Below are 17,121 nucleotides of genomic sequence, written 5' to 3' on the forward strand. Positions count from 1 at the left end.
TTCAATCCCCATTACATATTTCTTTAATCACATTTCATTCAGGAAGCCTCCTCTCAAGACTTGACTTTATGTTTATCTCTTCTTTTCTCAGTTCCTGTAATCTAAAACTCACAGTTTTAGTTATATGCATGTGCGTATTGACTCCAATTAAATTGGGGTATGCTCTTTTTGGACAAGAATCATGTATCATTATCCGTTCCTTGTCTATCTGTGTACCCAATTAGTTTCACCAAGCCAATCTATCAATCTTCCTACCACATCTACCTTGCTATCTATTGATCTGTCAAAATTTCCAAATTTTCTATGTTTAAGATCAAAACATAGGCTCTATCAGCTCACTTGGCAGTATAAACTGACAATATTGAACAAGAAAAAGGCCTTGGGTAGAAAGAATGGTAAAAGATTCCATGGGTAATTAAGAGTCCCAATAGTTCCAATAGTTAAGATGACAATAAAATGGGAAGAATCTGGTTATAACAGAAGAAGTTTATATGAGGTGAATTCTTGATTTTCAGTAATTATGTATTATAAAACAGAAATGTGTCCAACTATGAAAAACAAAACAAAACACCAGGATGTACATTTTCGTGAGGAAGAGGTCAGGAAGATGTTCGTCTCCAAGCCATGCTGAGCCCTGCAATATACCTTTACTGCTGTGTTTTCTAGCACTGTTGGTGCTAACAATAGTACCAAAATGAAAATCTCAATTACCTAGAACAATTTTGAAAAGCCAAGTTTTCAACATAATTCAGAGATTTAATATATTAATTATTTTTACTATTTTGGATGGAAACTGATATAAAATCTATTCTAAACTTCCCTGTCTTAAGTAGGATACAAAATTAAACATGTCTGGAGTACTCAGTCATGAATTGATTATGAAAATCAATTAATGTCTTAAGCTAGAAAACAGCCTTGAAATGTATATTGAAATGCATAATATTTGCTTTTACATTAAATGGTCTCTTTCCGGTTTTTATGTTGTTTCTTCCCTTGTACAACTTCTTCCTTTGCTGGAAATTACCTCTTCTGGCTGGCTTCAGTAATGCTTGCTTCTATTGAAATATTTTATCTCCCCCTAACTCCTCGTCAATGCTCTGAAGCATAAATATTTGGAAACCAGATCATCAAATCTGTATGAACTACCAAAGTGAAAGTAAAACAGACTCTGAGAAAGGGATCTATTGGTTATATTAAGTGCGCTGACTTTAGTGTATGGGCCTGTTTACTCTGGCCATCTAGAGGCCTTCTAAATTTAATTCCAGGTTCTCCACTACATCAAGTGGGAAAGCTACCAGGAAACTTAATTCCAGGGCAGCGAACTATTGTTACAGCTTGCTAGAGTACAGTATTTTATGATTTTCTCTGTTTTTGAATTTCTACACTGCTTATAAAATGACTATATAGTATCTAATTCCAAATCTGAAGGACCCAAAACCTAATTTAATTATATTTTTACAATGTATTTCTATTTTAAGGGTTGGGCTACAACATGCCCATGTGCATGCTAATAGGTGCTGTTGCTTATATAAACTATATAAGATTTGAAAATTCCTTAAGTTTTTACCTTTAGGTTATGTAAGAAAACAGGTTAGTACTGTAAATTAACCACCTTAATCATTATATTAGTTCTAAATTCTATATTGGGAATATACATAACAAGATGCCAGTATGAAAACTGAAATTTATTTATTTATTTATTTTTACTGTGTGGTTGCGTCTTACTCACGCCCCTATCTGGGGACCTGACGTGCAACCTAGTAATGTGCCCTGACTGGGAATCAAACCAGCGACAGTTAGCTCGCAGGCCGACGCTCAATCCACTGAGCCACAGCAGCCAGGGCTTGAAATTTATTTTAATAAATAAATATTTTAACCAAATTTATTGTTATTTCTATGCTCTGAAAAAGTATTTTAATATTAACATGCAGATGTACTCAAGTAGATGTATTATATACAAGTTCCATGTGAAGTCATGTTATGTTAGATTCAATTAGTGCTAGACCACAAAAAAATGTTAGCAGATACCTTTAAACAATATAGTGAATCACATATTCATACAATATCTAGGACTCTTCTTTTGACTTTTCTCTATTCTCTATTAATTTTCCCAAGGAAGAAAGAAGTAAACAATAATATGTTAGTGATTCACTGCCAATAACTAACCTGAAATAATAACTACCAAAAGGAACAAGGAATATACTTAAATTCAAATAAACAGCTTTTTAATTTATTCTTACAACTGGTTTCACAGAAAATATAGAAATTTCATGCTCTCACCAACAGCATTCAAACATAACTTTTTATGCTGCTCTAGCTACATAGGTGTATGTCCCAAAACTCTCACTTGAACCAAATTAGAGGAACAATCTCTCTATCTTGTGCTAAGTACTCGATTATAAAAATAAAGGAAAAAAAGTTAAAAGGTAAAGAAAAGAAGAGCCAATCCTACCTGTAAGGACCTCTATTGGGAGGTTATGAGAAGGTAAGTCTAAAATCACTTAGATTTTAGATAATATTTCTAGGCCAAGAACACCTTGTTTTATCTTTAAAATGAAATGTAAAAATGTCTTATTAAAAAGCTAACCCTTCAATTCAAAAGACTGGATTGTTTTTTTTTTTTAATTTTCTAACATTAAATAATCTCCCATTATTCTAAATTTAATTCCTTAACCTAGTTGCTCTCTTCCGTAATCTTATAATGGGAACACATGGCCTATCTCCTCCTCCCCTTTGTAGGCCCCTTCCATTGTCTTTTATTATCTGGCCAACTGCATTGCTTTTCATCTGTGAGAGGTCAGGCTAGCTTGCTATTTCCACAGCTTGCTGTGTATCAGACTCTTAACTAATATCCTAAAGTCTTTTAGACAACTCATTTGAATAACCCAATCTGTTGAGTAATGACTACCCCATACCTTTCACTTGTAGTTATTTGATAATATAAAAATATTTTCCTAGGCTAATAAAATATATGTAAAGAGACACTAGTGTCCCAAAACATAAATAGTTAAAGCCTCTGAAAAAGTAAACAGCAATAACAAGCAAGTAGAGATAGAACTCTGGCTCTGCCTTTCATAAATCAAATCATATTTTAAAAACAATCTCAGTAATTCTTACCCATCATTTGATTGTGCTCCTAAAGATTCTGTCCTTATTTCCCTTTCCCAGAGGAAACACAGAGGGGAAGAAATGATTCTAAAATATTAATTTTACTTAAAAAAACTACTTTTTTCAGGATAATTTTATATTGTCACCAAATATCTTCCCCTCTCCCCCAAGTAATCACAAGACCAACTTCTTAATACTCTGAAGCCTAACATTCTGGTTTGGAAGTAATATTTTTAATTGATATAAAAATACTTACTTAGACTACTTAGTTGTCTAATTATATTTGCCAAGGAAATATTGGTGACACATTCCAGTTCATTCTTAATGCCTCTAGGCAGTGCTGTATGGCACAGGTGCCTGGGATCGATGTTTCTTTTCACTAATGGCATCTTGAGCTTAACCTCTGTGTCAGCTCACCTGCAGAAAAATTAAACAATAAATTAACATGCAATTTCAACTAACAGAGAGACCTTATCTTTCACATTTAATAAAACATTTATTAGTGTAAGACAATGAAAATGGAATCCACCTAACTAAATGAATCAAAATTGATGTGTTAACCTTCTTTTATCTTCGATTAGAGTATCAACAATATACAAAACATTTAAAAAAGAAAGCCCTTACTTTCAATGTCAATTGCATTGCTTCAGTGATTTCATAATCATCATCACTATTATCCTCCTAAAAGCCATTGGTTTTACTTACTATAAGTAGGGGTTTGGTACTAGAGAACTGGTCTGAAAGGTCCTCTCTAAAAAAAATACCTAAAAGGCTTAAAGCAGATGGAGAAGTAGTATCAAATGTACATTTCCACACTTGGAAAAAAAAGGGTCACATTCTAAACCTGACAAGTTCAGGGGAGGCCTGCATAGCAGGCCTTACAAACTCAAGAGACCTCAAGTAACCACAGAGGATGGTCTGAAATTAAAACTTCCTAACTAAAAGTGAGTCATGCTGGGTAGTCTTGTAGTAGGCTACAATCATACTTGACAGAAGTCTATCTCCTTTCCGTCTTTTTTTTTTTCCTTATCACTAGCTGGAACCTGTAACAATGTGAAATAGAGGTAACGATAATAAGCACTCTTGTCTTTTTCCTGAACCAAAGGAAACGCCTTCAACATTTCACAAGACATTTGCTACAGGGTTTTTGCTATTATTGTTGCTTTGTTTTGTAGACACCTTTTAACAGATTTAAGAAAGTTCCTATATATTTCTACTTTATTTATTTTTAATCCTCAGGATATGTTCATTTTAGAGAGGAAGGGGGGCGGAGGGGAGGAAGAGAGAGAGAGAGAGAGAGAGAGACAGGCATTGATCAGCTGCCTCCTGTACACTCCCAGACATGAAATCGAACCCGCAGGCTTCTGGTGTAGAGGCCAACATTCCAACAAACCAAGTCACCAGGCCAGGGCCAGATTTGTCTTTTATCATGATTGATGCTGATTTTATCAAATGTTTTTCCTTATCTATTATGAGGATCATGCAACTTTCTCTTATTATTGATGTGGGATACTACATTGGTTAATTTTTTTTTATGTTAAACAATTTTGCATCCTTGGAATAAACCCAGCTTGGTTGAGATGTGATAGGGAGAATAGTGGCCAGCCAAAGCTATCCATTTTCTAGTCCCCAGAATCTGTGAATATGTTATACTACAGGGCAAAAAAATCAAGATAGCAGATATAATTAAGGTTGTTAATCAGCTGACCTCAAAATAGGGAAATTATCTTTCTTATACATACAACTAGATTAGATTTTGGTTTGTTACTATGTTTAGTAATTTTTGTATTTATATTCATCAAAGAAATTGGTCCATTATCTTCCTTTCGTGTAATGTCCTTGAGAGGTTTTTGTTTACTTTGTATTAAAGTTATGCTGACCTAATAAAACAAGTTGGAATGTGTCCCCTCTTTCACTATTCTTTGGAATAATTTGTATTAAAAATGCATTATTTTTTTCTTAAATGTTTGGTATGGCTTGCTTATGAAACAATTTAGCCTCAAGTTTTCTTTGTGGGGAGGTTTAAAATTATGATTTTTCTTTAATTGTCATAGAATTTTTGAGATTCTCTATTTCTCTTGCTAATTTTACTAAGCTGCATTTTCTAGGAATTTATCTACTTCATCAAAAGTTTTAAATTTATTGACATCAAATTATTTGTATAATTTTCCTATGATTAGATTATAAAATATTCTTTTCAGCTATTACATTGATTAATTATGCATCCTCTATTTTCCTTCCTTTATTACAAAGGGTTTATCAATTTCATTAGTCTTTTTAGAGAAGCAATTTTTGGCTTCATTAAATCTCACTACTGCATGTTTGCTTGCTACTTCATTACTGACAATTTATTATTTCTTTCCTCCTTTCTGTGGGTTCAATATGCTGTTCTTTTCAAAACTTTGATACGAATGCTTAGCTTATTGATATTGTTTCATTTCAAGTGTGTGGTTTTAAAGCCATAGATTTTCCTCCAAGCATATATTTAACTGTATCCCTCCAATTTTGGTATCTAATCTTTTAATTATTATTCACTGCAAAATATTTTCTATATTCTAGCAATGGGTAAAACGTTTTTATTTATTTTGCCCTCTAGCAAAAACTATTGCTAATTGTACCAAATCTGTAAAATGTGGAAGGCAGTTCTCAGTGGTGGTTAGGAGTACAGGGTCTGACCGTAAAAGGTGTGAACCTAGCTCTATCCTTTACAAGCTGTGCTAAGGACTTTGACCTCTCTGCACCTCTGAGGCTAATACCACCTACTTCAGTTGGTTGTTTATGAAGATTAAATGAGATAGTGATTAGTATAGTCCTGATACATAGCAAATAAGAACTCAAAAATGTTATTTGTGTGAAAAATTTTGGAAAGTATCTCTTATAAGGAATCTTCCAAGGATAATGGGCCACGCTCTCTTAATACAATTGGAATTTCTTTCATGTTAAAAGACAGTATTTGAATGAGAGGGAATAGCAGGGATTTCTGCCACTTTCCCCTTTTATGAACTTTTATTTCACACGACTGCAGATCCATTACGTATATGCTTGTAGAAAAGTGCTTTATTGAATCTTCAGATACACTGTTCTGGTCTTTAACATAATTAATAACCAAATCTCAATGTTAGTTTTTAAGACTCAGAAAACCAGAATCAAAGTTTTAGGAACTCTGTACCAGAAACCAGGGACAAAGAACACCCATATGTTTCTTCTTATATCACAAAATCACAAGAAGCAGTTCTGCAAATTAAATTGCAGATATATCCTAATAATTTATCCTTGTGTCTATACTACTAAAAGCCCAAGTATTGACTACATTCAATTAATTTCCTTAGGGGCTATACAGTCACTAGGCAAAAGTATACTTTCCCCTCTTTTTATATCAAAAGATGAAGGACAGAAAAAAAAGACCCAATTTTCAGAATTCTAAGTCTATTTGCATGCCAGTGTCTTCTAAAAAGATAAAAACTGTGAAACTATTCTTCAGTGAGGACCCATTCCTCACTGGGCTACTCCATGCCATTTAAGGAAAGTAAAATCCTTAGTCTTCATCCTCTCATCACCACCCACATTCCCCCAGCACTATGAATACCTTGCCTGTGCTAACCAAATAACCAAGCCAATTCTGTAATTTTTAAATAATTGTGCATTGTTACCCATAAGTATTGTCCAGCTGATGCCACCTTAAGTGCCTCAGAACCTATAAATTAAAAATGGCCACAAATTCTTTGCAACTCTTTAATACCTTATCTCCATACTCCTTGAATATTGGTTGATCTTGTGGTTTGTTTTGACAATGTTACCTGATGGAAGTGACACTATGTGACTTCCAAGTCTAGGGCTCAAAAATAAAACCTCAGTTCCTTCATCTGCTCTCTTAGAACTCTTCAACAGACTAGCTCAGATGCCATACTGGTGATACATGGTCCAGCCAATATCCAGAACAATCTGCCAGACACATGAATGAGTTCCTCTTAGACTATCCAGCCCCAGCTGAGACAACTGTAACCATGTCAGTGACCTTGAGAAGATAAGCAGATGAAGGACTCAGCTGATACCAGCCCAAAATGCTGGCCTACAGATTATAAACAAATAAGATGGTGCTTTTACACCACTAATTTGGCATGGTTTATTACCCTGTAAGAGATTATTTTTGGATAAAGTAATACTAATGAGTTGTATTATTTTTACCTTTAATTAAATCAAACCTGCTAATTTTGGATTGGTTTTGACCTAAAAGCAGCCATATATAACATTAAAAAATCTCTATCACCTATAGTGACATGGCACAAAATTCTGCCCCAATGCACAATCCCATGGAAGAGAATGACAAACCGAAATCCTTTATTAGATAACATGAATGCAATATAAACACTGAAAACCTGGTCACTAAAGTGGCTCTTACACCATAACAACCTGATGCAAATCCTTATCCTGTAAGCAGTAAGACCCAGGGAGCTGTACCTCTGCTCACCCTCCTTACTTCTTGCCAGTCCCTTCTGGCCTGCAAAGTTTCTTTTGAAAAATCAGCTAATAGTCTTAGGGGAACTCCTTTGTAGGTAACTCTCCTCTTTCTTCTTGCTGCATTTAAGATTCTCTCTTTATCTTTAACCTTTGGCATTTTAATTATGATGTGTCTTGGTGTGGTCCTCTTTGGGTCCAACTTGTTTTGGACTCTGTGCTTCCTGGAGGTGTATGTCTATTTTCTTTGCCAAGTTAGCAAAGTTTTCTTTCATCATTTTTCAAATAAGTTTTCAATTTCTTGCTCTTCCTCTTCTCCTTTTGGCACCCCTATGGTTCAGATGTTGGCACTTTTGGAGATGTCCCCAAGTATTCTTAAACTATCCTTGTTTATTCTTCCTGTTCTGGTTGAACATTTATTTTTTCCTTATGTTCCAAATCATTTATTTGAACACCGGCTTCCTTCCCTTCACTGTTGATCCCCTGTATATTTAGTGTAACCTTCATTCTGTCCTTTATGTTGCTGCCATATTCAATGAGTTCTCTGAGCATCCTGATCATCAGTGTTTTGAACTCTGCATCTGATAGGTTGGCTAACTCCATTTTGTTAGTTCTTTTTCTGGGGTTTTGTTCTGTTCTTTCATTTGGGCCCTGTTTTTCTGTATCAATTTAGCAGCCTCCCTGTGTTTGTTCCTGTGTATTAGGTAGACTTGCTTTGACTTCCTTGTCAGAGCACCTGTTAAGCTGTATGGGGCTGAGCCTTAGATATTCGCCAGGATGGGGGCTACCCACTTCACTGCTTTGTGGCTCCGTGTAGGGGAAGGGCTTGGAGAGGAGACAGTGCCACTGCCTAGCTTCTGGAGGTTTGCCCCGCACCCACCCTATTTTCAGTTACTTTCCCCACTTCTGATATATGACTGGCGCCCTTTCAGCTGTTGCCTTGGTGGTGAATCCCAAAGTGGGTGGGTCTGCTTATGTTCTAAATCCATGCAGACCCTTTAAACAAACTCTCCTGAGAAACTGGCGGTTTCTTCTTCCACCCCAACACCTACTGGTTTTTACAGCTAGAGTTTATGGGGCTTTATCTTCCCAGTGCTAGAACCCTGGACTAAGCAGTTTGGCCTGGGGCTGGGATCACTCACTACACAGGTATCCCTCCTGATTTTTATCCACCACACATGAATGTGAGACTGCCCATTCTGCCACTGCCTCTCTGCCCCAACTCTACATCTCCACCCCTCCTACCTGTCTTGGTGAATGTGGCTTCTTTAAATCCTTGGTGGTTGGACTTCCATACAGTTTTATTTTCTGGCAGTTGTGGGTGTTATTTGTTTTGAAGTTAGTTGTAATAATTCTTGTGGTTTCACGAGGAGAAGTATGTCTACCTATGCCTCCATCTTGACTGGAAGGCATACTGGAATTTCAAATAAGTGGAAATTTTCAATAGACTATCACCATCTTTCTTTAGTTTAAGTTCAGTATTCCTGGTATTGGGAGTCACTTAAAGATTAAAAATAATAAAGCTAAGTTGATAAGTACCAAAACAAATCCTTTTTAATCTATGCATTTATTATTAGAAACATTTAAATACTAGACTAAATATTTCATTAAAATGTAAATCAGGGCCTTAACTATGGTCCTGTCCCCATGGCACTATAACAGTAGTATCTTATATTAATATTGACTTGATTCAAAAGCCTTCTTATAGCAATTATCTCATTTTACCCTAAAAAAGACTCCATAAGGATTATTACATAAAATATTATTTTAACCAGCAGTTTCATGACTTCTCATTTAACAGACTTTTAATAAGCAAATTTAATTAATTTAAAATTAGTTGGAGAACTCATAAATCCATCTCTACTATAAAAAATATACTTTAAAATTCATGTTCAACTCATGACAGGTCATTAATGTCATCTTTCTGTACTTAGTGTAACATTACAAAAAAGAAATTTACATTTTCTTTTTAATGCTAATGAATGAAACTAAGTCCTTTATATATACATCCTTTAAGAGATACTTTATTTCATTCATTTCCATGACTAGACTGAAAATGATGATTTTTTATATTAACACTGATGGGGTACCCAGCTATTGGCTGTCTCTATCACAATGAAAAAGACTTATTTTTTTCAAGTAAGAAGGAGAATACATTTATAACTAAGCACTCACTAGTAATGCATAAGCACTTTCTTCCCTCCAAGAGTTCTACCTCAAATGATGTGGCCCTCACTACGTGCTAACCTCAGTGTTAGAGGCGTGTAGACTACAGCAAGGCTTTCTGAAGTGTACCCAATCTCTCTTGAGGGTTCCCACTGTCAGTACTTCAAGTTCTGAATATTGAGGAGTAGCACCTTTCCTTCTACTACTAAGCACATCAAGTATCTGTGCACTCCTAAAAAGTTCTACCTCTAAGAACTCTCATCTCTTAAGATGTCCCCTTTAGACCTAATATTCTATCCTACTAACATAATTTCTCACTATAAAATTTATTTGTCCTTATTAAGTTCCTTTACGTAACCCTTTCATTCTCCTGTTTTCAAAACCATCATTTTTGCCTTTGCTTCCTTTCCTACCTCACTAGCATTTCACATTCCCAGAGAACTGCCCCAAACCTTACACCTGGTCCAAGCAGAACACTCAAATCAGAATGCTCATTATGTACTCTAAGATCACACATTCTGCATCCTCTTCTAGCTCTCCCTAATTCCCACCCTGTAAATATTAAGTCAGAAGTCAACAGTTTTGTTATATCCCAGTTCTTTCTACACTCTATGTATAAATCCCTCTATTTTCAGAATCTTGAACTGTCACCTCGAAATTACTTATACAAATAATCCTAACATACTTGTAAATATTTAGTCCTGTGCTATCAAGTCTGCCAGACAGCCACACAGTAATGTCTCATTAACCCAAAGTCAACATATCCAAAATCAAATTCATCATCCAAGACCCCCTACTTTTTCCCAAAAGAAAACTGACCCATTCTTAGGACTTTTCTATTCCTAGTGACAGAAACATATCAGTTATTACCACCATAAAAAAAATTCCTACTTTAAAAACCTAAAGTCTAGACCCCGGCTGCATAGCTCAGTTGATTAGAGCATGGTTCCCATACACCAAGGATGTGGGTTGATCTCCAGTCCAGGCACCTACAAGAAGCAACCAATGAAATGCATAAATAGTGGAACAGCAAACCAATGTCTGTCTGTCTGTGTCTGTTTCCCCCACCCTTCTAAAAAACCAATTTTAAAAATCCTAAAAAGCTTTCGAGAATAAGCATTTGAAAAAATATTAAAACTACAATCTTTTCATAGGTAGACCCAGGAAGGAAAAACTCCCTGACAAGAAGTATATGCGCAGTAAGAAAGGAAAAAAAATGAACTCTCAGAAAAAAATGGGGAGAGGGGTTATGCTGAGCTTCTAAGTGCCTTTGAATTTTATTTGTAACTAAAAAGACCACAGAGGTCATCAACTTCAAGGTGTTCATTTTACAATTCAGAAAACCAGAGACCTTGCTTGAGAGGTAAAATGACTTGTCCAGCATTACACAGAAGATCCTAGCTCCTTTCAATTTCTCTCGTTCTCTGACCATTGCCCCAGCTGATGTAAGGCTGTACCACTGCCTGAAGAAGATCCCCCTCTTCTTCATGTCCAGTGGGTGTCAGAGGCCAAGTTCCTAATGTTTTCATGTCTAACACAAGAGAAACATATTCTTAGAATTTCAAGGTAGATTCTGAATTGATTTACCCATAGAAATATTGTTTTAAACAACATTATAGGTATTTTCAATATTATATTTATACTAATTATTATTAATATATTTAAATTTTCTAGTATTATTATTAGCCTAATTCTTTAATTATGGTATATTATGGGTTAACTTGGTGGGCTGTTGTGAATGTAACCATTAAGCTACTTGTTTATGAGAAAGTAAGTTCCAAGTTCTAAACCATTTTATAAGTTTTAAAGTATAATCAATCCCATTCTATGTGAGGAACTACCATTACACAGAGACTAAAATTATAAACTGAATATGATAAACTAAAAACACATTTCAGAAAAAGCTTCATTTTATACAAAGTGCTACTTCAGGGGTCATTTATTTTTAAAGTTAGGTATTTTGGCAAATTGAGCCCATGATATAATTTACATACATCTTTTTATTGATATCTCACTGGAAAACCAAAGTCAAAAAGAATCAAATACATTTTTATACTCATCTTATTTAGGAAAAAGAAATGTACATTTTCATAAGTAAGCTATAAGAGGTAGAAAGAAAATTATTATCATTTCATAAATAAAGGGTTAACAATGTATACATTATGCAGTATGCAGTGCTAGTTCCAAATCTGTATAGGTAATTATATTTGAACAGATAAATGAAGTTCAAAGAACCTCCTGAGATAAAGCTATATGTTTCATGAATTTTTAAAATTTGTATGATAAATCTATTTTTTAAATTTCTACTCAGTATATTAAAACAATGGATATTCTCACTTGTTCATTTTTGTCTAACAAAAACAACAAAACACTGAGCCCCTACTACTTACTACACACTATGCTAATAACATTGGATTTACGACAGTAAGCATCAAGTCAGTCGTCGTCCTCAAGAAGCTTAAAAACACAAACAAAAAAACCTTGATTTTAACTGTATGTACCCAAGTGATAATGACAGCTGTAATCAAATTAATTCTCAAAAGGAACCCAATATCATAGTAATTTTAAAGACACTGAATAGTCTTATCTACATAAGGTGTCCTCACAAAGTAATCAAAAGGACCGCTTTGGTAGGAGTTCTTATATTTTAATAGTAGTTTTGCTATGAAAATTAACTGAGTTAATCCTCCAATAAGGAAATCAAACGCTACCATCTACTGTGATAATGAAAATCAAGCAGTTGGAAATGGTACCCTAGACTGTTCTGAGAATAAAGCAAAATAAATATAGTATCATACAATAGTCATACATTGTCTCTTACAAACAGGAATAATAAAGTAGCTCCATATCATATCTTATAAATGATCACAACTGTGCATTTTGGATTTAGTCAGCTACAAGTTTTTTAATGAAAAAGGCCTTAATGTTTTCTGGAGATTTTATTTTTCACAAACTTAATATTCTACTTGCTTATTACCAAGTCCTATAACTTTTCTCATCAATACTGTCTATGCTTATATTTAAATATTACATACAGATATTAATTATAATACCAATTATGTTATTAAAAACTCTTGATGGATGAGAAACATTCTTGAATTTAGGGCCATACCCTTTCAAAGCAAAATTCAATGTAAATCAGTCATTCTAAAATGCCATTTTTTCACTGTATTTGACACTGAAACATTTTTCATCATTCATCAGCTAAAACATTTTTAAAATCTTTAAAAGCTTTACCAGAACATCTTTACTGAATTTATGCATTATACTTAGTGGAACAAGTAGGTATTTTATCACCATTTACATATAAGGAAACCAAGGCACAAAGGTGTTCATTTTGTAAATTGCAAGGTCATTCCCGAACCAAGCAACTGACCCTACTCCATCAATTTATATGTGCGCCACTTTCAAGTGCCATAAAACAATTACTGTATCTTAAAACAACTGCCTCTGCAATGCCTGCGTGCAATTCCATTTTAACAAGAGGGTAATGGCAACAAGCTTCAACAAGAAAAGCTGAAAAGGGAGGACTGCACAACAAAAAGAAAACATTTACTTTTGGTGGTGAAATCACTTATTTTAAAATAATAAGATGTAAACAGTTTTTAACATAATAGCAAGTAACCAAGAGCTATTTCTTTTATTTTCAGAAAATAATTCACCTTTTAGGTAGATCATGTAAAATTGCAGCTTACTCATCCTTGCAGACAGAAGTTAGAAAAATGAGAAAAATTCTGTAACAAGTAATTCAATATGATATTGAAAAAAAAAAGAACTTAATAAAAAATAAAATTTCGATAAATTAGAAAATGCTCGTTATGGTATTTAAAACTTCATCTTAAATATTAAGTGCTTCCTTCCTTTCGTAACTGAAGGCTATAATGAGTAATCAAATATTCTGTTACTAAAAAAAAAATACAAAACTTTTCTTATTGAAAACTTGAGAAATTTTTATCATGTACTTTATTCAAACATGCGACACAAATATACTTTTCCTAACTTAGAAACTTAGAGCATGAGAAAAACCACTCCTGAGAGTTCAAAGATTGAACCTGTATTTGTAATTATGACATAGTGCTATCAACAATTAGAAAAATGAAAGTTACCTACCATACAAATTAAATTTAAGAACACTAAGACAGATTGATTAACCAATAAATCATTTACAGTACTGGACAGAAATAAGACTTAGCTAATACGTGAATCTAACACCAAATAAAAAAATTAAAATATAATCCAAGAACAGGATTAGACCCAGTCGTATTCAAGTATCCGGTCTAGCTGGGGATTAGTTAATTAATCGGCTATAGGGCAGGTTGTAAATGTTCAGGTCAGATGTGCTTTCTTTTCATCATAATTCCAGTTCATCATTCGCAAGTGCAAGAGAAGGCGTCAGAGTACCGAAGCTAGGGGGCATGCTGTAGCAACGGGAGAAGAAAAATGGGAAAGGTGCAATGGATGCTGCATAGTTGAATAATTATCTGGGTGGCACAATGGGCGAGTCCTGCCGACATCGGAGCCCAGTGAGCGGCCCCCTAACTCTCTCCGAGGCAACCTCCGTTAACAGGCATCAGAAGCGACCACCTCGCTTTGCCCTGCTCTTCGAGCGAAGAAGGGGATCCCCGCACTCGCTTTGCCATTAGGTCTTTAGGAAGAGACGCGCGGTCGCAAACACGCAAACGCATAAGCCTCCTCCTTTACAGAGCTCCGGGCACGTAGCGCGAGCATGGGCTTCTCCGCCACCGGGTGCTGCAGCCTCTCCCAGAGCCAGGAGGCACGGGGACAACCCATGGGTGCAGGGCAGGGTCGCTCACGCGGTGGCACCTCAGGTGAGACCTGCAGGCTCTCCGCCTAGAACAGCCTCGAGCTGGTGGTCCCTGCCACTGAGACCCCCGACTCGCCAGCCCGCCGGCGTCTCTATCTGGCTGGCGGGTGGGCGGCAGGAGATCGGGAACACGCGAGTGGGGGGTGGGGGCCGTCGCGGGGGAGGCGCGCCCATCCTCGTAACCTTTGCCGGGCTGGAGCTCCCACACATACCTTTCTGTCGTGGCCGGCGTGGAAGAGTTCACCCCAGTGCCCTCCCCCCCCAAAAAAAAAATTCCTGAGAGACTCATGCTCACCGAGGAATCTTGGGGGGCTCTTACTTTACCCCTTCTTCATGCTTCGGTTGCGGCCGCCGGTACTCCTCAGCCCCCAGGACTGCCCCTAGAGCCTCCAGGAGAGTCAGGCTCCGGGTGGAACCCGCTCGGATCAGCGGTCGACTCACCGGGCCACGCAGAACGCTGCCTACGGGGCGCCCACCGATCGCCGGACCCACAGTGTGCTCGACGCACGAGCGAACAACACCGAGAGGCGCCGCCGCCGCCCCCTCCCCGCCCCCTCCCCGCGCGCTCCTCTCCACAACCGGGCGCAGGGACCCGCGCCTGAAGCAGGGGGGACCGTTGGACTCTCGCCACCTAACCTCCCATCCTTCCCACGAACTATTCCCCAACAATCAGAGTCTCCCAACTTAAGATCCTCGCTTTCCTCTTCAGCCCCCAGTGCCTGGGTGCAGCCTTGGTGGGAAACTCAGCCTCCGCCCACTCATCCATCAGTGGGACTGAATATCAATCTCCCCTCCCCCCTTTCCTGAGGTTTTATGGTATTGCCCAATCCTCAGTTTGGGGGAGGGGGACGGAAAGAACAGTGCTTGGCCAGGGAACGAGGGAAGGTGATAGCCAATTGAAGGAACCATCCATTCAGGGGCGGGGTTAAAGAGATTCCTGCCCGCCCCGCCCCCTCTTTCCAAACTACATTTCCCATATGCCTCTCACTTCCCGTCGCGCTGCACGCCGGGAGAGCAGAGCCCCGAGGCCGCCAGGTATACTTGAATTCGTAGTCTTAAGCTAGCCAAAGAGGTCCTGAAAGTTATAAACTATTGTAATTATTCCTATTCCTCTAGACAAGTGTTTCGAAATTATCAGTTATGTTGTACTTGTTTTAATAATTCATTTATTTAAAATGTCATAAATTATGTCTTAGCAAAGGAAGTAAATAATGTGTGTCATGGCAGTCTGTCAGGACCTGGGAGCCGCTTCTACTTCCGCCGGGGCCTGGTCTCCACTGTACTGTTGCCGTCATGTCGGCTGCGATTGCATCTCTGGCTGCTTCCTATGGTTCGGGTTCCGGGTCCGAATCTGACTCGGACAGTGAGGGCGGACGGTGTCCGCTGCCAACCGCTGACTCCCTCATGCACTTGACTAAATCGCCTTCTGACAAGCCCTCTCTGGCAGTGGCTGTGGACTCGGCTCCGGAGGTGGCAGTTAAGGTAAGCGCTTTTGCCTCTGATGCAGTGCTGGAATTGTATTCTGCTCCAAAATCTGGCAGTTGCGTCTTAGGCGCCGGGTTACGTTTTCATCGATGCTAAGAAATAAGTTGGTAACGCTTGGAGCTCTTCGCCTTCCCACATGCATCTTCCTTGGGAGAAGCCTGGAACTGGAAGTTCAGGACAGCTCTCCACTCCAACCCCGCTCTCGCCTCCCACCAAGTGGGAAGAGGGAGTGAAAATGAATGGATTAGGATGTGGCCTGGATAGAACAAGTGTTGTCTCAAAACATGAGAAAGACTAACCTAGGACTTCGCAAACTAGAGCAAATGCCTTCACTGGAAGTGAGCAGTGGACTGCCTTTGTTTTGTTTTTGAAGTCCAAACTAGTTTCCGATCCCAGCTCACCACTTGTGTGAACTTGGCCAGGCTCTACAACGTCCTCTGTTTCCCACCTGTGAAATGGAAATAATTTTAAAAGCATTTATAGGAGTGGATTATTGTGTAGATTAAGCGGAATGATGTAAATAAAGCTTTAGCACAAAGCCTGGTACCTAATACAAGTGCAACAAATGTTAGGTCTTTTGATTACATAGGTCTATACAATGAGAAAAGGGCTTGGTAGTTTAAGGAGTGAATAATGCCAACTGAGAGAGGTGACACAGAGAAATTGGGTTATATGGGTAATTTAACAAGTATCTATTGAACACATGTTATTTATGAGGAACTGTTCTGAGGGCTGAAGACACAGGCCAGCAAACCAGATATCTTTCCCATTGTGATGCACACATTCTAGTGGAAGAGGCAGCCAGTGAAATATGAGCAAGTAAAGTGATTACAGATTGCACTGAGTACGGTGAAGGGGATTAGGGATTGCATTGAGTACAGGGAAAGGAAAAATAGAGTACTATGATAGAGAACAATGCAGGAGTAGTAGGACTTCAATAGATTGGTCAGAGAAGTCCTCTCTGAAAAAGTGGCTTTGAAGAATCAGAAGCCAGCCATGTGCAAGCTAAGGCAAGAGTTTCCAGGCAAAGAAGAAAGCAAGCCTTGAGATGACAAAGAGTTTAATGTGTTTGAAGAACTGAG

At 37.6% G+C, this 17,121-nt stretch overlaps 2 protein-coding genes across 4 annotated transcripts in view; one reads left to right on the forward strand and one right to left on the reverse strand.

Annotated features, from left to right (window-relative positions):
* Nucleotides 1–15,084, reverse strand: part of WASF1 (WASP family member 1) — a 30,779-nt gene extending 15,695 nt beyond the window's left edge. For all 3 annotated transcript variants that reach the window (XM_090280580.1, XM_090280579.1, XM_090280578.1), the window contains exons 1-2: nucleotides 14,850–15,084; nucleotides 3,365–3,525 (exon numbers count right to left, since the gene is read on the reverse strand). In XM_090280580.1, the coding sequence (XP_090136706.1) occupies nucleotides 3,365–3,497 (133 nt within the window). In that variant the 5' untranslated portion in view covers nucleotides 3,498–3,525; nucleotides 14,850–15,084. The remainder of the gene's footprint in view (nucleotides 1–3,364; nucleotides 3,526–14,849) is intronic.
* A 468-nt stretch (nucleotides 15,085–15,552) lies between these two features.
* Nucleotides 15,553–17,121, forward strand: part of CDC40 (cell division cycle 40) — a 47,937-nt gene continuing 46,368 nt past the window's right edge. The window contains exons 1-2 of the mRNA XM_090279748.1: nucleotides 15,553–15,589; nucleotides 15,782–16,036. Of these exons, the coding sequence (XP_090135874.1) occupies nucleotides 15,848–16,036 (189 nt within the window). The 5' untranslated portion in view covers nucleotides 15,553–15,589; nucleotides 15,782–15,847. The remainder of the gene's footprint in view (nucleotides 15,590–15,781; nucleotides 16,037–17,121) is intronic.

Source organism: Furipterus horrens, unplaced genomic scaffold (genome assembly GCF_987537825.1).
Source record: "Furipterus horrens unplaced genomic scaffold, mFurHor1.1.pri manual_scaffold_6, whole genome shotgun sequence".
NCBI lineage: Eukaryota > Metazoa > Chordata > Mammalia > Chiroptera > Furipteridae > Furipterus > Furipterus horrens.